The 27,436-nt window shown below is 40.3% G+C and overlaps 1 protein-coding gene across 6 annotated transcripts in view; it reads right to left on the bottom strand.

Moving 5' to 3' along the window:
* Positions 1-27,436, bottom strand: part of ELMO1 (engulfment and cell motility 1) — a 301,557-nt gene that overhangs the window by 17,632 nt on the left and 256,489 nt on the right. For all 6 annotated transcript variants that reach the window (XM_015619184.3, XM_033511959.1, XM_015619190.2 and 3 more), the window contains 2 exons: positions 11,209-11,372; positions 5,426-5,538 (listed from right to left, as the gene is read on the bottom strand). In XM_015619184.3, coding sequence (XP_015474670.1) covers positions 5,426-5,538; positions 11,209-11,372 — 277 coding nt within the window. The remainder of the gene's footprint in view (positions 1-5,425; positions 5,539-11,208; positions 11,373-27,436) is intronic.

The raw sequence follows: 27,436 nt of genomic DNA on the forward strand, positions 1-27,436 counted from the left end.
GAAGAAAAACTACTATCCCAACCCTCCAAAACTCTTAAACCAAAGTCTGCAGAGTTGAAGTGTTACAGAAGGCTTTAAAGATGAGGCAGACCTTCCCTATCTGTCCCTGTACTCCACATCTGGCAGATCCATGTGCATGTGGCCAGCTGGAACAGGGCAGCTGTGCACAGGAAGAAATGGGCTTGTTTTGGTTTTAGGCCCAAGCTGAAGAATTTTCCCCAAAGACTAGGTCCCTTCTGTGTATCCAGTGCTACTACACCTACCTTCTGCTCAGAGCAAGAAGCTGTAGGGAGGGCAGTCACTAACCACAGTCTTTAGAGGTGATGTGGACTTGATATTTCATCACAATTTTGAGACACTACATTATTTACACTTTCTGGCAACTCCTTATGTCTTTCAGCTCTCTGGCCACTGGTGCAATCACATTAGGGTGCTAAAAATTTTTCTTTGGGAAACAGAACTTGTTATTCTGGTTTTTAATCTGAAAAGTTCTCAAGCAAATTTTTCTGATTTTTCAGATATTTGCTAGAGCAGCCAAGGGGTTAAATATATCACAGCACATTGCTGAAGATTATAGATGAAGTTAAAAAAAAAACAAACAAACCAAAATAACAAAATCACCTACAATTTGGCTACAAAAGTAATATTCAAAATTGTGAACAAGCAGCAGATCACAGAACATTTTGCTGGTGGGCTACAGCGTGCCTGGCCATTTACACAGTGTGTTTCCAAGTGCATTAATGGCCAATGACTCATATGCCTCTGACAATACTATTCCAGGTAAAGAACTGCTGTGGTTAGTACAGAAGTGCTCTATTGTTAGAATCTGGGGAGAAAGTAGCTCAGATATGCATGGAAAGAAGTATGAGAATATGTATTTTTTTCCCCAAGATACATTTGAGGTTACTATAGAAGTTTTTTGTTCAAAGAAAAACATCCTCACAGATTTAGCAACAGGAACCTGCTTTAAAATATATCTGTGAAGACATGTATTTGTGTAGATTTTATATCTATATATGCATGTGGGCATGCATATCTTTTCTTTTTCTTTTTTCTGTCTCTATTAAAATTGTATTGACATTTTCACTCCAACTGGTCTTAACTGCCTAGATCAAGCCAAGAATCTCTCCACAGAACTGGCAAATAATTGACCCATGGCATTGTTAGAGGCATATTTGGTTAACTGGCTCCTCTCAGCAAGTCACACACTCACAGAATATTAGGTTTTTAGTGGGACTTGGGAGAGTAGGATGAAGCAGCAGTAGGAAAGAGCTTGGCAGAAAAAAGTCAAAGTGTGTGTTGTTGTTCAGAACTGTGAGTTACTTATCCTAGCAAGAGATGGAAAACCTGTCTTCACTAGATTTTTTTGTTTCAAGCTTTCTCTTTCCAGGTTACTTCCACGGCACCTTGTGTTTTTAATTTAATGGTGTGTACCACCAGGGTTTCCCTTCCTTCCAAAAATTACTGTTTGAGAAACCTCATGTTGGCTGCAAAATCACTTCAATAACATGCAATTTCTCTATGATCTTTATAAAGGTAAAAAGGGGAATTTATTTTCAAGAGTGTGCCCAGCAACATATACTACAAATGTACTGGATGACAGCATTAGAAGTATCTATTATCCTCAATAAAATGCCTTTATCTGCTACTTAGCTCTACTGGAAATAATAACTGCTGGGGATGTAGAGTGCTTGGCAGGTTTTTGCTTTAGTCCTCTCCCTTTTCCTTTAGGAATTATCTAAGGAAGGAGAAAGCTGAAGAGGTCTATCTGTCAGCAGATGTTCATGGTCCCGGAACAAAGTGGGGATTTGCAGAGCATGATGATCTGCCGTTGAACAGTGATCAGAAGGATAGGCTAGATTTTGCTATTTCATTTCCAGCTGATTAAGATACTTAATAAAAACCCAGGAGTTAGTGCTGCAGTTCTCCTATGAAAACCTTGCAAGGGAAAGGCCATGTGTTTTTTTGGAAGTGCAAAGGATCCTGCTAGGACAACAATGATATTTCTGAATTTCAGCTACAGAGAGATCCTGCTATGATAATCCTGTGCTGAAACACAAAAAGCAGAGATCTGAATATAGATAGCTCACAGCCTAATCTTCACCATCCCCCCAGTGAATCACCTGTTGGATTGGAGGCTTTCCAATGCTAAGTATATGTGAAAGTGTTTAATCTCTTCTCAAAAGGCTGTAAGAGGCTGTAAACTCCCTTCTCATTTTTTTTTAAGTCAATTTTTTCAACTTACTGTGACTAACCATGTGTGTCCTACCACATGTTCAAACAATAATCTTAACAGAAGTTTGCTCTGGAGTCTTTATCATGGGCTAATGCCTGTTAATTATCTTTAAATGGGCAATTTAATGCTTTCAGCTTCTGTGTAGGACAGGTTCAGGTTCTTCTTGTACAATCTGCAGATTTGTGACATTTATTCCAGGATTGTTTTAAGGGAACAAAAGAATCTTAGGGAAGGTAAAAAAAGCATATACATCCTTTAGTATAACACCTACCTGATCATGCTACTCTTACAAGTAGGTTGCCACATAACGGGCGAATCGTGATGCCTCAGAGCAGTACTCATTTCTATTTCAGTTCCATGTCAACCTGGATGGACTGTGCCCTTTTTAGAGCCTTGGTAATGCTCCATGACAAGTGGATTCCCAGTCTGAGCACCAGGCAGGTGACAAGGGCTCCTGAACCCCCTGATGTAGCACTGGGCACTTGTACAGAGAGATGAGTTGTGGGAGAGGAGATGGGGATGAGGGACAAAGCTAACGCAAGACACATTCAGAATTTAGGACATCTACTATTTTTATCAAGACATTCAGAGGAATTATCTGAAAGATTGACTGTCATAATGTTTAGTATCACTAGCCTCAGGTCCTCCATTCATTTTAATACATCTTCTAGCTCTTGACATCATGACAGCCCCGGTTTTACAGTTTGTGCTGCTTTGGAGCACAGGAGATCCTGAAGGATAAATACAGATTTCAAGTGAGCTTCCTCTGATCTCTGCCAGTATTTGTTGTTTGGACTGTGCCAGGCACTGTACCTAAAAATGGAGGTTCTCAACAGAATGGCTTATATGCCAAGCATATAAGATTTAAATCACACAGTGTTAGGTCACAGAATCACAGAATATGCTAAGTTGTTGGAAGAGATCCACGGGATCATGGGGTCCAACTCCTGGCCCTGCACAGGACCATCTCCAAACATCACAACCATATGCCTGAGAGCACTGTCCAAATGCATCTTGAGTTCTGTCAGGCTTGGTGCTGTGACATTTCCCTGGGGAGCCTGTTCCAGTGCCCAACCACCCTCTGGGTGAAAAACCTTTTTCTAATATCCTAACAAAACCTCCTGACACAACTTGAGGCCATTCCCTCAGGTTCTGACACTGGGGACCACAGAGAAGAGATCACTGTCTGCCTCTCCACTTCCCCTCATGTGGAAGCTGCAGATTGAAGAGAGATCTCCCCTCAGTCTCTTCCAGGCTGAACAGACCAAGTGACCTCAGCTGCTCTCCACATGGCTCCCCCTTAAGGCCCTTCACTATCTTTGTTGCATTCTAACAGTTTAATGCCTTTTTTATATTGTGGTGCTCCAAACTGCACACAGCACTCAAGGTGAGGCTGCCCCAGTGCAGGGCAGAGCAGGACAATCCCCTCTCTTGCCCTGCTGGTGATGCTGTGCCTGGTTGCTATGCACTGTTTGCCGTACTGAATTTAGTCCTGGTGGCCTCATGCATCATCATCCTCTAAATGGTTTTGTGTCTACTGCCTCCCTCACAAATGCTGATCAACCCTTCTCTTTCAGGGAATACAGGAAGTCTATCATAAAGCGTGCACAACTCTTAAGGCCATGTGGAAACATGACCTCCTAAATGGGCTTCCATCTGTGAAAAACAATATATTTCAGTGAAGGTAATGTTCTTTAAGGCATGGCCCTATGTTTTATTTGTTTCCAAAGAATCATGAAGTATTTCTGGCCCTGTATAAGTATGACATCAAAGCAATTAATCTGCTGGCCCACAGAATTCACTCCAAGGCATGATAAGAAGGAACCCTCTCAACTGAGGACGAGAAGATTACAATGATTTTTTTAAAAAATATTTATTTTTTAGCTTCAGCTGTACTCTTATAAGTTGAATGAATTTATACTCCCTAAGGCTCTTGATCCTATAAATCACGAGCTAACAGCAATTTAAGATAAAATAAACAGTCTATCTTCCTCTTGGAGATCAGCCAAAAGAAGAATATTTGCTACAAATCCTGCTCCTTCCCTAGAATTTGAGTCATTTGGATTAAAGCTTTAAGAGGAATAAAATAAACAACCCTCACTACTGGTAGCCAGACAAACTACACATTACCTAGTTTCATGAGTGTGCTGATGAAGGAGAAGCATGAATCATGGCTGTACAGAAATTCACAGTGGAATATTGTCCATCTTTCTGTGTGGTGGGCTTCATAGGTGTTTGTATGCATGACAGAGAGGTTATAAATAACCCCAATGCATTAAGGAAAATTGCCTCGTTTCTAAGGAAGGAGACAGTGCAGGGATGCTTCTCCCTGTGAAGAACACACTTTCCCCCAATTAATCTGAAACTCTCAAATATTGATCTTTGTCAGTTCTTGCTCTTAGTTTTGTAACTTTCTAATTTGTTCAGTATTTACAGAGGAAAACAAATAGTAGTCTGGATCCTCACAAAATGAGGAGTTTAAAGGGAAACTTTTGGATATGACTTTAATTAATCTGCTGAATTTAACTACGTCCCCATTATGCTATCTGGAGAAAGAAACCTGCCTCTCTGAGGGGAAAAGAACCTAGGGAATTTTACTGTATAGGATGAGTAATGACTCATAGAATTGGGAAAGCAATCTTCTCATATCAATTAAGTATTCATATGAAGGTACATAAATTACTGATATTAGTGCTTTCAAAAAGCATATTTAAGCATCATAATATAATCATTGTATATGGGAATGTAAGACTAAACCAAAGGACAGGCAGTACTAGAGGGAGGGGTGCAGAATGAAATTTTTACATACATAAAGGTGATCAAAGACTGAGACATTCAAATTCAAGTTTCATGTGTTATTCCTGCAAAAATATTGTTTTGAGATGAACAAAAAGCCTGAACATTCAGTCAGAAATCAAAATACTCATTTCAGAATGTGGGACTGCTGCTTGAGATTTTGTCAAAGGCTGAACTTGTTTCAGATCCTCTGTGTGATAAGGCTGAAACCAGTTTCAGGGAAACAGGAAATCCTGAAAATCTGTAGCTTGGAGATGCTTTCAGATGCCTCCTGGTAGAAGCAGTCAAGACAGCACTACAACCAAGGATCCTGACAGTGAAAACAGGATTCCTCAGCTCAACTTTTAGACCAAAGTGACAATATAAAGCCAGACTAGGGAGTCTGAGCTGTACCTTGTCGACGTCGACTGTTGAGTTTCCTAAAGCAGGTGCCCTCCACAAGTCGATTGAGACGTTGCTGCTTGATCAGTTCTAAGATCTCCGGCTGAATCTTCTCCTTTAGTTCCCTTGGGAAGAGAGAAAGCAGGCTCTTGTCAAATTCAAAGACCATCCCCCTTCCTCTGAAACAGACTCTCACAAGATGCTTCTGCAAGGCGTTTGAAGAGGACATCAGTCACAGACATGCCCAGGCCAGAATCTAGTCTGCCCCAGAGAAAAAAACCCTTTTTTCTTTTAACAAAGAATGGGAGTCAGGATATCTTTGTTGTAGACATCTCCCTGCTACAACATCAGTGTATGACTCAGGCAAGTTGCTTGTTTTTGTATTACTTTACTCATTCTAAAAATAACACTTGCTATAATGCATCAACAATATTTTCCCACAGCAAAATAGTGCTCTTTCATCATAGGAGCCCTTCGAAGTTTATTGAGGGTCTGTCCCCTTTTGTTGCACATTCCTATGCCAGTGCACTTCTCTAGCACTATTATTTAGGGCAACACAAGAAGGCTAGAACATTTTGAAACAGCAAGAAAAATCAGGGAGAAATGCCAGTGAGCAAAACTAATGACCAGTACTATATTCTTGTTCTTAATTTCATATAATTTGATTATTTTGTTATTATCAAAATTTTTGGAAGACTAACTCATGACTAGGGATCCCCCAAGGATCCAACCTCACCTTTGCCCAGGAGTGCAGAGACCCACAATGCATTTAGAAATAATTTTATATAGCCTTCAGAAAATCCATTTTCTCCATCTTACTTTGATAAGGGTTCAACATGTCAAGAACTAGGCAGAAAACATATGCACATAATATTTAAAGTTTAATTTCATACACCATCACATGGATTCACAGATGTCTGAATTCATCAGTTATATCCTCACTTAGATTCATTAAGAATACATAAAAGACAGGTTTAAACATCAACTCGACAGCAAGCCTAGTAAGATTAAAAAAAATAACCGAATGTGTAGAGGATTTATAAAATATGAAGTTTGTCAGAACCATAATTTTGCATTGCTGTGCAAATTGGATAATACCAAAAATCATTCTGTCTGGCAGTATGTTCCAGCAATCATCATCAAAAGGAAGCTAAGCTGAGTTATCCCACAGAGACAACAAAAAATTTTCTCTTCTTGAAAATTTAGGAAGCCCATTCTCTGCTGATTTCCACACTCATTTGGATCTTATGCCTTTGATCTGCCAGACCCCCACTGAAATCACCACAAATCCTCTGCTACAAAGATCAGGCCTTTAAAATAAAATGCCCTCTTTCCCCTAGGTGTCAATGAACTGATTGGATGCATAACCCACTGCATATTTACAAGCTGTGAAAATCTAGCTGGTCAAAAACCCAATGAGGCATTGTAACTATAGAAACAGGCCATCTTTTGGAAATGTGTGATTAGTCCTTTAGAACTTGAATTTTCAAGCACTGCTGTTTTCTCATTGGGATCTAAGATATAAATATGTTGAATGGTTAAATACTGTGATTAAAATAATTTTGTGCTTGAATAAATATCTTGCCTTTAGTGAGTTGATGAGCCTCCCTATTCCTCAGGTGAAACCTGAGAGCAGTGGCTGAGTATAACAGTGTTAAAACACAAGTGTGGATTACTCAGCAGTCGAGGCTGCTGACTAAATCTCCAGCTGGACTAATTTCAAGCATTCAAGAGCAGTATAAACATCAGTTTGATATTTAGGTAGTTTAACTCAGAAGCTGGATGGTTATCATTAAGTAGGTGTTAAAGATATCATAACATTGTATTTGTAAGACATTAGCAAAAAACCCAAATATGAATGGGTCAGCCAGAACATTAACATTTGAATGTTTGCTCGTGAAATTCTGTCTTCTGGCCTCTAATGTCCCACCTGCCCTTTACAAACCAGAGGAAGTGATGGATTTTTTAACCAATCCAAAATGAAACAGGTAATCCTCTCTAAAACACTTCAGTGCCTAAGGCAGACTTCACATAGGAGAAGGGGAGGTAAGAAAGAAGGGACCTCTTGCCTCTTTGGTTATGTTCTGGAGGCCCACTGCACACATACATTTTTGCTCTGACAGTTGTGAAGCTCAGTGTGCTACTGCTTTCTGTAGGATGATCCTTGAACTTGATCACACAGAAGTTGTGGAGACAACTCATTATTGCATGGAGGAACAGTCTCTGGTAACTCTGGACTTAGTGAAAGCCTGTAAGACCGCCAAGCCTTTGTCATGGTGACCTACTGCACTTACTGTCCTCAGCAGCTCATGCCAGCACATGGTTACTCTGACCTGAATGGTTCTCAGCCCTTTTTCTGACATCATGACTCCAGATATATTTTTGCAGGTGATCCTGCCACTGAGTGCTCCGCGCTGTCAAGGTTTCTGTTGTGCCATTTTGAGGTGACAGAAATGGGACAGAACGATCAAACCACACCATACAAACAAAAGATGTGTGTCTTTGAAACTGTATCTCCTTCTAAAAGCCATCTGAAGGCAATAGAGTTCTGTTCCTCACGATCAGTGTCTAAAGACAGGAGTGTTAGGGAAAAAAATCTTCGTGCAAGAAATACGTCCTCCTGCCTAATTTCAAAATCCATCAGGAACAATGAGCTAAAGGAAGATCATAAATGCAAATACATTTTGCGAATATTTATTTATTGTCCCTCAGATGACATTTGCTTAACAGTTTTTGCTTTGTCTAGAGAGAGAAAATACTAAGTCTAAGGAGACAGTGACTTTAAAAACTGCCATTAGTTTCCTACCGTGTTTTTGTCCCATAAGGATGTAAAAAGTTAGTGCACAGGTAAGACAGAGGGGTTGAGGAAAGCACACATTAATATATATGATTGCTAATTTTGTGATCTCACTGGTCTTAACACGGGAGGCAATACTAAAAACAGTTAATTGTTTTTAAAATATCTGAAAATCATTAGAAATTATTTTCAAGTTTTCCACATGACACAAATTCTTTTTCAGCACCAATTAAAACTGTCTCCAGCTTTTACCGTTCCAGCTTATAGTTAAGACTTTCTCAATAGTGATTTTCTTTCCAGGACAGCGCATATTATAGACATTTAAATTATTACAAGACAATGGGAGAGTAATCCCTGAACTGGTTTCATGTGTTTTGTCCTTTTATCTTTCTGACATCTAGCTATGCTCCCTCTCCTGATCATGCATTCAGAGCAGGCAGTATTGACTCTTTCTAACATTGCAGGGAAGTATGTAAGATAAAAAGCAGAAAAGCATCCAGACACTTTCCTCTCTTTCCCCATATGTTGCTGATTTTCACACAGATGTTACTTAGTAATGGCTCCCTAGTTGCGATTAACTCTCCTTTAACCAGCAAGTCCCCAACTGGATGACAAATTTTATCTAGCATTAATCCACCTCTGTTGCCATTTAATTTGTCAAGGAGATCTCTGGTCCTCTGTAGGCCCACAGGATTCCTAGACAACCACTTCTACAGCCATTCCAAATGAAACTGGGATACTTTATCATTTCATTATGGAATGGCAATTTGGATGATCAATAGCAATCCCAAGTCCCTGAATCTATTCTGAAGGAGTTTTTATTTTTCCTAATCAAAAGTATGTATTGATAAAGCTTTACTTAATATAACACAATGATGCTCATATAATAGAAACAGCTAATCCTTGCAAAACAAGGTTGTTGTAGTTATGGCGATCTAAGGCATCACTTTGCAGTTTACATTTAAACACAACTTCACTGAAGCTTCTCTTATCCAGCAGCTTGAATGCTTAAAGCTACAGTGCTTCTTGCAATGAATAGAAAAAAGAAAGACTTCTATCCTGTACAAGGCAGGGAAAACCATTCCCTGATTGCCATATTCTCAAGCAGAATTAAACAAGGTCTGCTGATGTTACAGTCACCATTGTGCACAATCTCTTTTAGCATATCTGCAGGGCTTTAAAATATACAGCACAGCCACGATTGCTCTTTTCACTCACAGTCTCTTTCCCTACAATGGGGCCATGATTCTGTGCTTCTATCAACTGTGCCATCTATGCAATTTGAGAGAGTTCAGTACAGGGAATCAAATCAAAGCTCAAAATGAAAGGACTGTTTCTTTTCACAGTCAAGAACAAGTGATCATGGATGTAATCAAAATGCAAATGCATGGAGTTAAATCTCTGCAAATGCAGTTGTGATTGCTTAAACACCTTATCGATTTACTTAGCCTTTATAGCCCTTAGGCTTAGCCTTTATCCTGAATTTGAAATGATTCTCTGGTAACATTTCAGTTGCTTTTAACTATTTGTGTTGGCTGTTTCACTTGTTCCATGATGGGGAAGGAGATTCTGCATTGTGGCAGCAGCTAGCCAGAGTGACACTGGAAATGAAGAGTTTGCACAGGGCATTGGCAAGTCTTTCAATGCTAGATGATGGTGAAAGAGAATCTAAATAATTGACCTGTATCATTCTTAAAGTGATAAATCATAGGGAAAGAAGGGAAGATAAGCTTTGGTGACAAGCTTTGCAGTTGTGAGCAGCTCTGAACTGTTAAATGTTGCAGGGGATTTTCAGAGGCTTTCTGAGCAATGTAACCATACAAAACTAACTGGAACCATTTGTAGATTTTTAATTGATGCATTGCTATGGGTGACATCAGTTCTAATTGGGCATTAGGTCGTATTTTCTAACACACTGCAAACATAAAAGAAGCAGCCCCCCCACCTTTGATTATGGTAAAAATTCAGCTTGTAATTCTATTTCGCTTGTGCTACCACGGTTGCCCTGCTGTCCCTGGAGGAATGTGTCCCCAGAGTTTGTATTTAAGGTATCTGTATCCTTTAGAAACCAATCAAAATTTATATCCTGCTTCTGAATCCTCGTATGCGCTGGTCCAAATCCATTTCTATACTTTTGCCTTGGAAAAGGAGATTTTTATAATATCATGAGCCATTCCACTTGCAGCCATCAGGATTTCATGACATTTCAGCTGATGCTTCTGGAGTCCTCACCATTTCTCAGCTGATCTCAAAAGCCTCCTGCTATTCTCAGTACAACATTTGCACAGCACAAAGTCTGCATCTGTCCTGTGCCATCAGTTCAGCCACAAGCCCAGACTTGGTCCAGAGCCAAGTGTGGCCTCCATTCTTCATATAACAGAACAAAGAGTATTCTGAGAAATGAGAAGGAGCTATGGAGGCAATATTAGCCTTCCATACTTTGCAGTAAACAACAAGCAAAGGATTGGCTAGCTGCCAGAATGTTGCTGTTTTCAAATAAGTAAATGAATGCCTGTCATTAACACCAATTTATAATGTTATATACAAGGACAACTCTTTTGGAAAGTCAGTGTGTATTGGCATCTCTTCTTCCGGGCTTCTTCCTATCTTTCTCAGAGAGGCTTTGAACAGGAGACCAGGTTGTGGTGTTTGATTAGTTGGATATATATTTTTTTTTTTTGAAAGCCACTACCAGCACCAAAATCAGGCTCATAATCATGCAGAGCTAGGAAATGTCAAAGCACTGTTTCATATAAATAATCCATGTGAAATCCCGCTGGGATTTGCCAAATCTGTCTTCAGTGAACTCAAGGAAAAAGTTATGATTCCCAGCAGAAGAAAACATAATGTACTTTAAGCAGATGCCTCACTACTGCTTTTGAGCACAGCTCCCTGGACAGCTTTTCTCCCTGGGATTCCCCAGAAGAGCTCACAAATGTCATTCGCCCTTGTTAATCCTCCCACGAAAAAATGAGTGAGGAAAGAAGACAATACTTACAGAATTGGACGAGACTGGAAATCTTCTTGGTTCATTCTTTCAGACTGGCGTATTTTCAGTATTTCCGTGTAACTGAGATTCTGAAGTTTGCTCTTGAATTGATCCAGAGAGCTAGGCTTGGTAGTGAGTGCTCTCATTATCTGTTCTTTCACTACCTGCATCACCTGCAGTTAACAAGGAAAGAAAAAGAAGCTGTGTTAACACCTTCTGTATTTTTGTTTCAAGTCTTATTCTGGGTCACAGTAAGGTTTCAAGGTATAGAAGATTAATACTATGTGGTCTCTTAGACAACTTTTCAGCAACACAACCAGAAAATTGGCCAACTCCTGACAGAGTGTCACAGCCTACACCAAAAGCTCATCTGCTCTGTGACAAAACTGGGGTTTTTATGAGGGTGGTGGGGAGCTGCTAACTGGCCCATTGCTGCCTTTTATACCTTACCCCCAGAGACAATGGGCACACACTGTAACACAGCAAACACCCTTCAAACACCGGAAAACACTTTTTTCACTGTGAGGGTGACCAAGAACTTGCACAGGCTGCCCAGGGAGGTGATGGATTCACCATCCTTGGAGACACTAAAAAACTGTTTGCGCATGGTCCTAGGCTCTGTGTGCCTCTGCTTGAGGGAAGGCTGACCAGATGATTTCCAGAGGTTGCTTTCAAACTCAACCACTCTGAGATTCTGCGAGAGCCTTACACTGCAGGCACGTTGTGACCATAGAGAGTGAAGGAAAGAGAACTCACAAAAGATTCCACTAGTCAGGGAAAGAGAGGGATCACTTTGCCAAGGATATTACAGGATTGCTTTTGAATAAATGCTGTAAACAGTGCAAACCAAAAAACGAGAAGGATGACTAGGCAACAGTCATCTATTCTGCATAATAATTATTTTTTTAGGACAAAACTGCTGAGACACAGTTAACTAAGGAGAATTGCTTGGATCTAGTTCAGATAAATACATATGAGAGATTACTCTGTCTCTTTCTCCATAATCCATTGTCTTCTTTGGTGATGGTGCAAGTCATATGCTTCGAAATATTTATCTGATGATGTGCTTAAATTGTCTGAAAGAATAATGTATCATATTCAGAAAGGTCCATCTCATCCAAATGCCTAAGCTAAAAACCAATAGGAAATGATAACAGCCCCCTGTTATCAAAATGGTAGTGACAGAAATCAACAGTTACACAAAAAGAAGGCAAAGCTTTTTCTGTGCTGTTAATTTTCTTTTATTCTTTCATCCTCACCATGCATCTTAAAACAGAAACTCAGCCCCTCAGAGGTTCCCTATTAATTCCAAAACCTTCTCCTTTCATATAAATATTTCATTGTTTCACATGTGTTGCCTCAATCTTCTAACTCATTGCCTGCACTGTTTTCTATTTCTCCTTCTTGAGATGTGCTTTCTTTCTCAGATGTGATCTAAGCACTCATTTTAGCTGTGCCCAGCAGGTGAAACTATGAAACTAAAGAAATGAAGAATTACTTAGCTGGTGCACCAGTGAGAATTAACTACTTCCCTGTTGAAAGATGAACTCCTGACTGGCACCTGGCTGCTCAGAGGAATTAACACCTCCTCACCTGCATTCACAGTGCACTCACTGGTCCACACCAGTCCAAGTAAGGAGGGTTCTGTCACACCTCAGAAATGACAAACCACCATAAAACCCAAACAACCTGAACGTTGATGGATCATGCCCAACAAGGTGAGTGGCAAAATCCTACTGATTTCACTGGCTCTTGGTTTAACAACTAAAAGGGCTTATGTAATGAAGAACATGTCCACAAAGGAAACACCTTCAAAGTAATGGCAGGAAAGAGTGAAACAATTCTAGTGCCAGGCTGGATGTTTAAAAATTCTGTCTTCCTCTTTCTGCCTTCTTGACAATGACTATCTATTGTTTCTAATTAATTTTAAATATAAATAAAATACTGCAATCACTTATGAATGCATGTAATTTCAGTGTTATAAGTTTGTTTAAATATCTATACAGACTTGATTTTCTGTTGCTTACATATAGATTTAGTTTCCTAAAATCAGGGACTCACAATAGGGAAGCTATCTCTTATGCACACCTTTTCTCATAAAACAAATGGACAAATTAATAAATACTGTATTTTAGGGAATTGCATGCAAGAGGATCTTTACAGTCTGATCTCTAAACCGTCCACACGGAGCAGTGCTCATTGTTGGCTAAACTCTGCAAAGGAGGTTCAAATTCAGTAGATTTGGATCTCTGTCACTTATGCTTAATTGCAACACCCTTCTCTGTAATTCATTTTTATGGTTAACATGCAAACAATGAGAATTCCTCTTTGCTGCTGTGTGGAAGGTCATTCACAGGGTATCATGAAAGAGCCCCTTGGTTTGGAGGCTGCACTTGCTCCCAAGAGAGAAGGCAGGAAGCGAATGCCCCAGAGCCAGTAGGTCAGGGGATGATCACTTGCCTTGTAACGTTTATAGCCAACACTATTTAACTAGCTGGCCAAAGTGTCAAAGCTGCTGATTGTACTGAGTCTCCTGAGCATTTGGGAATCACTGCCAAGGACTTCTAATCTGTTCAATTTCCAATGCTCACTTGCCAGCCTTTGATTACTGCTCTCTGAGAGACAGCATCAACCTTTCCTCCTCATGTATCTAACCTTACAATGAAATTAAGGTATTCTCCACTCAATGTGATTGTACATAGACACTGTAGACAGTTGTTTTAATTACGTTATGCTTTACTACTCTTACTGAGAAATGAGTGTTTCAGAGGACGCATTTGCTTTGAATTTTGTGCTTTTTATCTGATGACCTCTTGTATGGGTAAGAGAATCCAAGTTCTGTGTTGCAACTAAGACAGATAAATTCACTGAAGATATGAAGAGAAAGAGAGTAGGAAGAAACCAACAATTTTTATTTTTTTTTTATTAAACACATAGGACCTTATTTCCCAGATTTTGTATCCATTTAACATAACTAGTATCCTTCCATTGCATACTTTTCATTAAGTTGTTTTAGTCTAGTTTGTTGTGTGTTTTGCTTATTTGACCTCATCTTCATCATATCATATTCTGACTACTTTGGCTTTTCAACATTTACCCCCTCTCCTCTCTCTCTTGCCATGTCAACTTCTGCCTGTGCAAATAAAGTTTATCCTTTCTGGATGGAGCAGAGGTCTGAACTTGGGCTCTAGAACAAGGGGTCAAAATAAAAAGAGCAAGAATTGTTAACACCAAAAGGAGTGGTTTATCAGGGCCATACTCCACAGCAAGCTCCTCACTGACCTTATTTCAGCAGATTGCTTGCAACTACAGAAAGCACAAACCTCTCTATTCTACTCACCCCAAACCGATGCAAAGCTTGCTCTTGGTACTGACTAGAGAAGCCAGGCAATCCTCTCAGACACCTACCATTAACTTGCAGGATTCTGGAAATTTAAGTCTGAGCCTTCCAGTCACCAGATACATTCCTTCTACCAACTCACATCATCAATCTTTTAAGAAACCTTCCCCAGAGCAGCCTGAAGGCCCAGATGTTCACAACAACACATCTGGAATGTTACCCAAGGGGTAGTGGCTTTGCACTGAAAAAGGGTAGGATTATCTTAGGTATGAGGAAGAAATTCTCACTGTGAGAGTAAGGGGCTGCCCAGAGAAGTTGTGGATGCCCCACCCGTGGAAGTGCTCAAGGCCAGGCTATATGACCTGGTTTAGTGGAAAGTGTCTCTGTCCATGGTGATAGGGCTTGAACTAGATGATCTTTAAGGCCCCAAATCATGCTATGATTCTCTGATCTGTGGAGCACCAGACAGGAGAGGAACCCTTCTCATTATTTCCCCACAATATCAGTGTTTCATTTGGATAAGCATGCCTTTTGATTTGCAATGACAGCAGCAAGAACACGTCTGGATGCCATCAGAGAAGCCTCTAAGCTGTACCTCTAGTATTTTGGGGCACTGATTGCTGCTTGGATGGGTGACTCGGGATTGGATGTGTCAGCATGTAATGCTGACCTACTGCTATTAAATCCTGACAGTTCACCTTCCTTCTGCACAGACAAGACTTAGATATAAATAACCCCCATTACAATGATGTGCTTAGTTCAGTGTTTTCCTGATTTGGCTCAACATTATCAAGTACTGCAAAGGTGCGATTCCCCTACCTCACTGCAGCACATGATAAAAGAGCAGCCACTGAACTGCCCTTCATCTGGAGACTCCTCTCTACAACCAGACTTAAAGAACCTTAAAGATGTGGGAAGTTTTAGGCCCTAGCTTTTTCACGTCACCATTTAAAAATCATCCAGCCAACAAACAGAGAACTGGAGGAAAGACATCTCTTTGCAAATTGGTTGTAAAAAAAAAATCATACCAGGCTTCCTTCCTATCTAAATGTTCCTGAAAAAAAGTAGCTTGGTTAATACAAATTCAAGAATGCAGGTAGAAACATCATTTCGTGTTTATTTGGTGAAATAGCTGAATCACTCTTGATGAACACTGCTTACTGACAAAGGAGGCTGTAAAGAAAATTTAATTCTGAAGGGAAAGGAAGGTACTTCAGTTTACCATTAGCCTGTCAACTCCTTTAATGAAAACTTTACATGTTTAATGTGTGCACGAGGTAATTTGAGACATTTTTTAGACTGTTCCAAAGGACAAATTGTTGTAACTAGATCAATGGTTATGTTTTCAGTGTACTCAGAAGAGTCATCCTGAGAGGCTTCAAGGTCCTTGGAAGATAATTTAATGGTGATTTCCCCCCCCACCCCAATCTCCACATATTGCAGTCTGTGAATTCACTACACTACTCCCTCAGTCACAGCCTGTACCAAACATTCACTCCACATTACTTTAGAATATTAATCTAAACATGCCCTCCTACACAAGCAAATTTAAACTCAGTGCTGGCACAATCTAACCATTGACAAGAGACTCCAAAATTCCAGACCATTACTTCTATTAAAGTCTGTGTACTCTGGAATTACAAAAAACCCCCAGTTTTCAATCTTCTTAGCTATTCCAGAACACAAGGACAGTTACTGTAGCCAGCAATAAAGAGGCAACTCTAAGCCGTCTGGATGTACGTAGCCACAGGAATAATTAAGTTGATTCACTTTCAGGAAGCAGGATGAGAAAGCAACTGTCAGAGGATTTAGCAGATATAAGCTCTGATACATTTTATCTCTTCATTTTTCTGCAGAATTTAAAACCCATTGCAAAAAAGTTTGTGTTGCTGCAGTTTTGGCTTGCATTTATTCTTTTCTTTCCTTCTTTCTTTCCTTCTTTTTCCTTGTGATTGTAATTTCCTAGTATGAACCAAGATATTTTTCAGTCTGCAGAAAAGAGTTGTGAAACAATGCAATGGTTTTTATCAAGCTGAACAGTCTGTTTCCATGCAGGATCAGTATCAGTGTCCAGTTCAGCAGTGACTATCATTTCTGCAGAACAAATGAGCACACCTAGCAGATGTGACGATGGTGCTGAGAGATAGGAGATGTGACAGCAGTTCCACACAAGGTGTTTAACAGGTCTATAGCAGGAATCAGAAAACTTGATGCTGTAGCAATACATCAAAGTGAAATCCTGTTCAGAGCCTCAGGACCCAAATAATTGCCTGCCCTCTGGTGAGGGAAAGAGGGAAGAGAACTTGATGAGCCTGACCTTGCACTGGATTCCAAGATACAGAAGTCAAGAAGTAAAGACAGAAAAGGCTGAAGATCGAGTGTTCACAACTGTTTTACATTTCAGAGAACTTGATTTTTCTGATTTTTATTTTCCCTTGACTAATAAATCCCAGGTGTGGGAAAACTGAAAGACTGAAACCACACAGTTCCTGGGAACTGATGGGCTGAGACTACTCTTAGTCCAAGACTAAGGAAGACGAGACAGAGGATTCTCTACATTCTTGTAAGGAAGATGAGATATATATAAAAGCATCAGGGTCATGAGCACAAGACTAGTGAGCACTGTAAAACAGTGTGAAAAGGAGGCTGAGAAAAAAAGAAGGAAGGGGTCTGAGGAGTGTCTCCATCTGAAGAAACTGATGTAAAAAAAGTTCAGTCCTCTGCAAGAGATTCCCAGCTTACCATTGCATGCAATAAATTACATGATGTTTGTATTTACCTTGTAAATCATGTTCAGAGGAAATAAACTACTTATTGCTGAACTCCATCATATTGCATCCCTGGACTACTCCACCTCTACAGGAAGGGTGTGTGGCCACAGCTTGACTTGGCACTTCCCAAAAGCTTCCAGAGTTCTGTTAGCTGCACTGATTATTTTTCCCTTGGATACACAAATACTGATGAAGAACCACTGGAACCACATGGAGGCCTCCAGTTCTCTTTTAATAAGTTCTTTCTCTTTTAAAGTTCTCACTTAAACCCAGTAAGAATGGCAGAAGCTTTGGCTGGGAGCAAAAACCATCTCAAACTTAATTGAAAAAATGACAAAGAGCTGTCATGAAATTCCATGGAAGGGTAATATGGTTAGAAAGAATGGGAATGGACTGGAGTACACAAAAGAAAATGAAAGCAAGCTAGGAAGCAAGCTAGGAAGGGTGTTATAAATATGGAAAAGTGACCAGAGCAGGAACAATGGTTCCAGTGGGGAGTATCAGCATGAGGAGGAAGGCATCTGGAGGATGGCTTGCAACAAAATAAATAAAAATGGGGAGAAGTCTGAAGAAGAAATGAAGAGGCTATGATAGATGTATTTCAACAAAAACGAAGGCTAAAAGATAAGAAGAAACAAGATTCTGTTAGAAGTTCAGTTAAATGGAAATTGGAAAACAGAGGGTAGAATACGGGGGAAATTATATATTTCTAAAATTATGGCTCAGGAAGCAGCAGACTGAAAGGAAATCTTCCTTAAGGACTGGCCTGAGGAAGTCAAGGGTAAAATTAATAGTAATAGAAATGGAAGTGAACAGCAGTCCTTTATAAACTTGAAATGAAATTGGGTTTAGAATCATCATCAAAATACATGTAAATACTCTCCATAATTTCCACATTTTGATAAAAGACAATGTGGAAGAAGTTACTGTCTTCTTTCGGTACTAAAATCAGATGCCACCCACAAATGTAAGGGTGCCATTCAAAACAATGCTAATCTAAACACACAAGTCAAATACCATTTGCTTGGGTAATACTGGGCTGAAACATGAATGTCTGATAGACAGGAAACTTCTTGCTCACATTAAATATTTGCAAAAAACTGTTTGCATCAGAAATAAGGAATAAAAATATTTTCCTGTTTGTGCTTTGTGCCTTGAGGTAGACAAAGCAAGAAGTAAGTGCTGTGTGACAGTGTTTCTACCCCAATAAAATGATGTGCAAAGTTAATATGACAGGTTTTGTAAACTTTCTTGTTAGCTAATTGAAGTCTTAGGTCAGACAATATTACATTATTTCCCCCAATGTCTGACAACCTCCTTTGGCAAAATAAAACATGCACAAAATCATTTGTGGGTGGCATTTAATCCAGGGCTTTTTTCACAGACAAAATGTACTGATCTTCTCAAACAAAATGTTAAGTGAGGGGAGGGGGGAAATGAGGAGATATTTGTATCCTTAGTCATATACTAATGTAATAATTAACATGTCAAATAATATGCTTGTAAATTCTAATGAAAAACAATATGAGAGTTACCCATGATTAGGAACATACATTTGGGTGCTGCTTCCCCTAATTACATTAAATGGCATATACTAAATGAAAATTAATTTAATATATTGGCAAACTGCTGGTTCTACAGGAGGAAAACAAGGACAGGATTCTAACAAATAGCTTTTTTTCCCCTGGGAAAACATAAAAATCAAAGAACTCAAGTCCAAGATATAAATGATGAATTAAAAAAAGGGGTAGCGAAACAGAAAAAGTGGCAGAGCAAATTTTTTAAAAAAGTTCAACAGAAGGGTTTGGAATCATTGCTCAGTACATCTGATAAATGGATAAAACTGTAAAAACAACATTACAACTTCATATCTTCCCATCTTCTTTAGCTGAGACAAAAAACAAACAAAGGGATGGCAAGCTGCATTGCTGGAAAGATCTCCAGGCACCTTCACCAGCTGAAACCACTGCGTTGAGGTCCCTCCTGTCCGAGTTACAAATGGCCATGTGGGATTGCACAGGGTTCAATCCTGTCACTGTTCCTCTCCTTGTGTCCTGTCAGCTACGTGGACCCTCCAGCCTAGTTTCTAAATGGAAGGGGAGCCAGTGCACCAGGTTTGTGTCTTTTTAATTCCAAGAGAAATGGAGTTCCTTAGTCATCTAAGTCACCAACAAATACATCAGCTAGCCCAAAGCACCAGACAATATGAGTATGGCTTCTCTTTCAACATCACACCTCTACTCCTTGCTAACCTTCTCCCAAGCCTGAAAGACCTGGAAAATCCATCCAGTGTGCCCATGACTTCCACTTGCTCTCAGTAGCAAATTCAGTCAAATGTCCCCATGAACATTTTCCACAGAGAAGGAGATTTACCTGTGAAAAATGGTCAATGACTAAACATTCTATATGAAAAAGCCCTCCAATTTTGCCAAGTTTTGCTAATACTTACGTAGTACTTGTGTACTTCAGCAAGTCCAAAAGTTGGCTCACCACTCAAACAGTAAAATTTCTTATTTAGTTAAAAGTATCCCATCACATTTATTCTGTTACTTATATGAACAAAGGAAAAGAAAATATAAACAGAAGCTGGAAGTTTCAGCTTTTGTTTCTGGACATGTCTAAAGTGACTTTCACTATTTCATTGCTACCTTTTTATTTTCTTTATTGTTTGTTTTGTTTTGGGCATTGCATTTTATTAGAAAAGTGAAACTTCCAAAATTTCTACCTAACAAAACCATAAAATGTGGTTTGGATTCAGCTCTTTGAATTAGAAAGCTAAATTACATACTACATGTGTTCAAGTTGGACTATTTCATTCAGTTCCATTATTTGCATGCCCTTACAGTCAAGGTAATTGATCAGGCTGAGCATCTAGGAATTATGAAAAAGTCAGTTGTTCAAATGAGCCATGCCTCTGAATGAGCCTACATGTTATTTGACATCATCATTTATACAAAAGTAAGCTGTAATAATTTTTAGGTAAAGCCTTGTTTTCATATTCATGTCCCTGAAGAAAAGTGAGCTGACAAACATGCCTACAGAACACTAATTTTTTAGCAAATCTCATATTATTAACTCTTTCAAGTAATAACTGCATTGTTATCAGAGATTCCAGTCTGTGCCACAATAATAAAAATAGCTGCATGATTCACAGAAATACACAAAGCAATGAAGAGGTTAAACCCATTGCAACTTGTGAGATGCTAGCCATAGATATTATTCTGTAAATCTGCAGCTCACAAATTACTGACTTGACAGGTCATAATAAGTGCTGTCAAGACTATTACAAACCAAGATCTGCTTGGAACTGCCAAACATACACAAAATGTGTATGTCCAAGAGAAAGGAAAAAAGTGTTTTCATTGCCATTTTAAAATGCTCTGAAATAACCGAATAATACCTTCATTAAATAATGAATTTTTGTGGTCTAGTCCAATGAGGTTTCTGCCTCAGGTAGTTATATCATTACTGTGCTGGTCATATGAATAAGAACAACACATATTATTTTTCTTCCTGAGCTGTGACACATAACCAAAAATATAAGGAATTCAACCAAGCTATTCTTAGACGAAGAAAATGCACAGATGACTTGTTTTGCCATACCTCATTTTAAGAACTGCAGTGGAATGGTTTATGGCTTCAGAAACCTGTATTTTTCATTGCTGCAAAGGAACAATCTTTTCTCCCCACAGATCAATGGGAAGCTTTTTTGGGATCTACATGCAGTACTGGAAAATAAACCACTCCCCAGGACAGAGAGCAGTGATTTATATGACACCTAATACTAACACCAACAATTCAAAAGCATTCAGTCACCTCACTGTGATTACAAAACCAATCTGTTAGCCAGGCAAGTTGGGAATGGAACAAACTACTTAGGTTACCCAGTGCTTCGGGAATATGATAGACTTCCACAAGAGCAGGGAAAGGCACTCACAGTTATTTGAAATCTTAACTAAAGATATATTAGTAACCATCAGGACTGGTCCCACTGCTCCATCCCCTTCACTACATGCATAGGAAGCATCTGAAAAAATCACACTTTTTCCCCCTCCAGTGAATACTATGTCAATACCACATTCTCAGTTTACTTTTTTTCCCTTTCTTCCTTTCACTCATATTAAATCAGAGCCAAAGGATTTTTTTTTTCTCACAAAAGGATTAAAACAGGGTTGGCTTCAAGTCTACTTCCCACTATTGATTTGAAACTACCAAGGACATACACAGAAACACATCTCCAGAAACACATTGATCCTGCCTAGGAGGCTAAATAATGTCTTAAAATAGTGATATTTCTAGTAACCAACTATTGAGTTATGGGTGGATAAAGGCTTACAATCTTCCAGTAATGAAAGATCCTTTCTCTGATAACTTGAATGCTATCACTGCACTTTTTTCCACACTGTCACAAATCACCACACTTCTTTCCATATTGTCATTAATCCACATTTCAAATCAGCCAGCAGACTCCTTCTTTCCTACATCTCTACAATTATTTACTTTATGTTTTTAGGCAGGAGATAAGTTTATAATTAAATGCAAGATATTTGTTTTCCCTTGAAAGATTAGATTCAGATTCTGCGCACTCCAGACTGCAGCAGTCACAGAAAAACCCCCAAAAACCCAAGGCATCACACTCATTCTGCAATTTCCCTACTGCCTCATACGTGACTACACAAAGGATTTACTTTGGTAAGTTTGTTCAGGTCCAAAAAGAAGACAAATGGGAGATGTCATGCTAGAGTGAACATGGTCCAGGGGCACAGACATGGTATGTCCAGACATTTGCTTCAAATTTTGGTGACAAGGAGTCCAGAACTCAGGTTACAGATTAACCAGAGGAGGTTAATCCCCCTACTGATTCTTTGGTTCTATGGAGTAATTAGAGTGCAGAATGGCACGTGAGGCAATGTCAGCAAAAGTTTTTGTAAAACTTTGCTACTATTTTATCCTAGAAGAAAGTCAGGGAGGAAGGGGGAGGAAACTCCTGTAAGGGAAAGATTGGTGGGAATGATGGAACGTGTGTTTCTGTGTATGAAGGGTTCAAAGAGACAATATGGCAGTGGCAAGGCACACCAGGTGGGAGAGGGCTGCTATGATCGGGGCTGTAAAGTCAGAGGAAGGAAATATTCAGGGAGGGAAAGGTGATGATGGCCTAACTTGGAAATACCCGTGTTAAACACATCTGGAATAAAATTCTGCCTGTTTTTTAGGATTAAGGATGCAAGCATGGATGAAGCTGACATCAACATAAAGCAGGTATGTTCTGCAAAACAAGATACACTCAATATTTAAACACCTGATTCTTTTGGAGACTCCCACACCCTCTGTCACATCAAAAATGCATCAAGTCCAAAGGCTGATGAGAACAGTCAGCCATCTCTGGCATTTTCCCTAAACAGACTACCCTTATGGCTGGCTTTCCACTGAAAAATTGGGATTGGCCAGTATTTTCTGAGCAATGTAAGCCCAGCAGAAGACAAATGACTGCAGTGTCAGTCATGGCCACACAGTCAGTTCAGCAAGAGCAATATTTCTATATCAAACCACTCTGTGTTTTTATCTTCTCCTACTGCCTGCTACAGGCTAGGGTTTCCCTGACCTTCCTGGCTTTTTTCCTTCCTTTTTTTTCCTCTTTTTTGAGTTCAGATGCACTCCCAGGAGCATACTAAACGAACCCAAATATCACCGCACCAGCCACCCGCAGAAACACGCAACCTCCTATTAGAGAGACGGGCTGGGGGAAGAAGGATGCTATTATAGTGGGAGAGAGGAAAATAGCAGCTGTGAGGTGGGCGGAATGCCCAGGGGCCCCATGGCAAGGGGCAGTGAGTGCAGGACGGCCGGTTTCCATGGAGGAGGGTGCCAGGGAGGCAGGAGAGATGGCTCGCAGGAGGCACCGCTGCTGGCCGCTGGCATGAGGAGGAGCAATGCCTCCTGTTATTTCACCTACCATCAACGCCCACGGCTTCGGGGGGCTCGGTTCAAATCTACTTACAGCTTCTGCTTCCTCGGTCTCGTCTCCTCTGGGGGAGGACCATGACTCAGAATACATCGTGCTGTGCCTGGTTCGGTGGGTTGCAGCCATTTAAAGGAACACAAACTGCTAGGCCTGAGCTTCAAATAAATAAATAAAGAAATCTAGCAGAGCAACACAAGCCCAAAGCTGACTGAATGGTGGCTTTTGGCATGCTCCGTTCTGCACCAAAACCCTTCAAATGTCTTTTGCACATCACTAATCTTTGCCAAACTAAACATCATCTTAGCAGAGCTAGTGTTGCAACAACTCACAGGCCATTACCTACCAAGCCACAAAAGTGATGGCTGCTGGAGAAAAAGCCTATTGACAGCAGGGTTCTGCCAATTACCAGTGTTTTTCATAGAGGTAAAAAATACGAATCTTCTGTGCTGATCCAGTACTGATCAGCATCGCTATATCCAAGGCCTGTATCAACATTTAGCTGGGGCATGCATTTTCTACACATTGGAATATTACTGAATTAAAGTGATAGAAAATCTGACTCCCCACAATGTTCCCTTGCACCATATAAACCATTTGTTCTTGTGAAAACAGCATGCACCTGCCTCGTGTCAGGTTTCCTCTGCCGTAGAATGCGCAGAAAAGTATGTATTGCATTTAGTTCATGGTAAGACCACAAGATCCTTCCAAAATCTATAATGCACATCTGAGTTCATTAGACAGAAGAACTTCTGTATGTGCAAAGCCGTATTACAGCTTTGTTCTCATTTTGTCAGAATGAAATAGGGGGGAAAATGCTTCATCTGAGTGCTTCTTGGAAAGGCAGTAAACCATTCCAGTAGAAATCTCAGCTAAGTAGAGACAAAAGTTAAGACAAAAAAATAAAAAAATAAAAAAAGAAGTTAAGACAAAAGAACTCTGAAGTAAAAGCACAAAAGTTTTAAGAACAGCAAATGTCTCATTGCCATGTACATAAACCCGAGTCCTCAAAATTGCTATGTGACACAACCACCTCCACAACCAGCGGGATAGGTAAATATTTCCTAAGGAAAACAAAATTTCTTAACAAAGTTTTCTTAAAGAGTGTTCCCAACACTGCTCTTGATATAAGTTCAGGCCTGCACTGCAGCAGGGATGATTGGTGGGGGATCCTTGAATTGCCGAGTACAATGTCAAGGTCCTTCCCATGGCAGTGAGCCTCCTACTCTCCCTGAAGCCGTGCTTTTCATGCATGTGTAGAACATTGCTCATAAAACTCACCAGTTCTGAGTCTCTGATACCCACATAAAGAACACAAGTGGCAACAAAACGTCTACCCCAGCTATCTGCTGAGATACTGACAGAGATAACACAGCACATTTGGAAGCAAGCACTTCCTAATAGCTAAAGATGTTAAAAATGCAGCCAATGGAGCAGAGCTACAACCTCTATTAACCAAGATTTCTATTCACTTTCTATTAAGGAAGGTACTCAGGGGAAAACAAGTCAGCAAATCCCCTGATAGGACACTGCCCCCAGTGCCTGGGCACTTGGATGTTGGAGGGGTCCTGGTCCTGGGTGCCCTGCACCTGAAATAGAGTTGGTGGCCATGGCAGGCCAAGGCAGTAGAGAAAACAGTTTGCCCAAATCAGTGCAGCCTTTTTCAACATGCATGATTTGCTCCAATGGATAAAAAGGAGAAAGATTTAAGAAAGCTTGAGTGAAGATCAGGGAAGTGCTCCCACTCTAACAGATTTTGCTCAGGCAGCAGTGCAAGTTTAACCTCACCAAGAGAGAGAAGAGCAGTGCAGTTCCCTGTGGATGTAGAGAGCCTTCACCTGGGCACAAGTTCACAACCAAAAAATCCCTGGCTTACGCTGGTTTGCAGTGCTTTCCACTGTCATGGGTTGCCTATCAAAACGAGAAATCTGCAGGCCAGACTGACCCTTGGAGTTACTTTAATCAATGTAATGATTCCATTCAGATTTCTTTCAATATATGCTCTTTCTGCTTCCTCCACAAAGTAATATAAAACTTGAGGAGAGAGAAATAAACCAAAGGATGCAAACAAATATTTATGTCTGACAGAAACATCTTGGAAGTCCCACTAACAATGGACTTAACCTGGTGAATGCTCTGTTCAAAAGTCAACACATTTGAAAAGACAGCAGGCAGTGGCTGAAAACCCATCAATCAGCAGTCTATTGTATACAACCCTTTCTATGTGTATGTATAGCTTTAACATGCAGCAGGCTTCAATCTAGATGGCTATTACAATACTTCAGTTAATTTGGATGGGTTTTTTTCATTATCTCAAATTCTTGTCCACAAAAACAGTCCAGTAAATCTATTTTGACAGGCTTTTGTTATCATAAGTTAGTTTTTAGGGCACTTTCTTTAGATAAAGAGATTGGATACTTCACTGAAAAAAATACAGATATAAAATTATAATCAACCTCCTCCTCAAAGCACTTTTAAAGAAGCCTTATTTATTCTTGGATTTTTGGAAGACTACAGCCTACATATTATTTGTCATTTTAATCTCTTTGGCCAATTTGATAATTTTAATCTTTTTTCTTTTCCTGCTTGTGCCTCCAGAATGACTTTTTAAAATAAGGGAAGCCACAAACCAGGAATCATCACTAAAAGAAGGCATCAGGAATATTTCCTTATTTTAAGACTAGAACTACTTAGAGAATCAGTAAGAAATTAGTGAAAGAACATCAGATATAGGATGGCCTGGAAAATAATTAATAATCCAAATAACCAGCTTCTAATGGGTTTTTTATATGCCATTCAGCAGCGAGCTGAATGTGAGTGACCACACTTACATGCATATTCAATTTGCTATTAATTACAGCAAGCAGTGAAAAGAGGTGAAACAAAAGGTCTGTGTGAGGGTAAAAGGCTTTCTAAGGTAGGCCATGTCTCCAGAGTGGTGGGTGATACCAACCAAACATATCCACAATATACAAACCTTTGAAGTTAAAATTACCTCAGCTCCCAAAAGATTTTGGGGAACAGGAAGCATCCAGGTGTCTGTTGAGACTAAATGAGTACAGGATGACCACCCAAGGACAATCTGTCAGGAAGGTGGATGTGACTCCTGGGACAGGGGGCAGGGACCACTGAATGTGCAAACTTCTCACCCCACTAAGAAGCTCCTGCTTTCAGCTTCCCTCTGTGTTTAGGCATCACTTGCTGCCCCAAACTGGGACTTGGGTGTTGAGCAGGCAGCACAAACCACAGCTAAATACAGCTAAGCGAGAGGAGGGGAAAAAATCCCTATCTCAACAGACAGCTTAAAAATCAACTCCCTGAGCCCAGCAACCAGAGCAGGCTGCACATGGAAGCAGCACCAGCAGCTGAAACTCTGGCAAGGAGACTCATGTGGGAGTTGTGCTCGCGCTCGCTGAAGGGCTGTGGGCAGGTGGGAGGAACCTCGCTTTGCTCGGGGAAAGGAAGGCGACGAGAAGGAACAGGAGCCCTATTGTGATGTGCCTGTGCTGGGGAACATAGAGGATGTAAATTAACATACTTTTCCCTCTACATCCTTCGTGACTGATTTAAGAAGCCTGACGATGGGTAGTAAGTATTAGTGGGGCAGGCTGATCTCAGGCTCTGAGGACATGGTGCTGAGGAACAGTGATATCAGGGCACAGTGTCTCTTCAGGAAGCCAATCTCAAGGGTCAGGGTGTCACAGCTATAGCATTCCCAACCATTACTTGCCAGCCCTTGGATCTTTTACATCCAAAGAGGGCAGGCAGCAGCAGAGCCACCAGGAGGCCGTCATACATTTCTTCCCAGAACTGTGACTGTCAGCATACCTAAGGGGGCACCTGACACCCACTCCCCCTTAGAGATGAAACTTAGGATCAACCCCTCTAGCCTCAGCTCTCAGCCTGACCAATCAAACTACCACTACTCACTGCTTCTCTTGCAGTCCCAATTCCTTCCTCCCACTCCAAGGATTTGAGGTATTACACTAAGCATCTCCAGCACCTCTGGCAACCCAGCTCTTCCCAGACTGCTGTTGTTACTGCAACTGCCTAATAAATTCCCCCAACACAGTCCCCTACCTGGGTAGAGAGGGAGAAGGATTCCCCACTGTTCACAAGGGTGCTGAAGGCTTGTGGGTTGGAAGGGATGGATGTCAGCTGGAGCAA

The sequence above is a fragment of the Parus major genome, chromosome 2 (genome assembly GCF_001522545.3).
Source record: "Parus major isolate Abel chromosome 2, Parus_major1.1, whole genome shotgun sequence".
NCBI lineage: Eukaryota > Metazoa > Chordata > Aves > Passeriformes > Paridae > Parus > Parus major.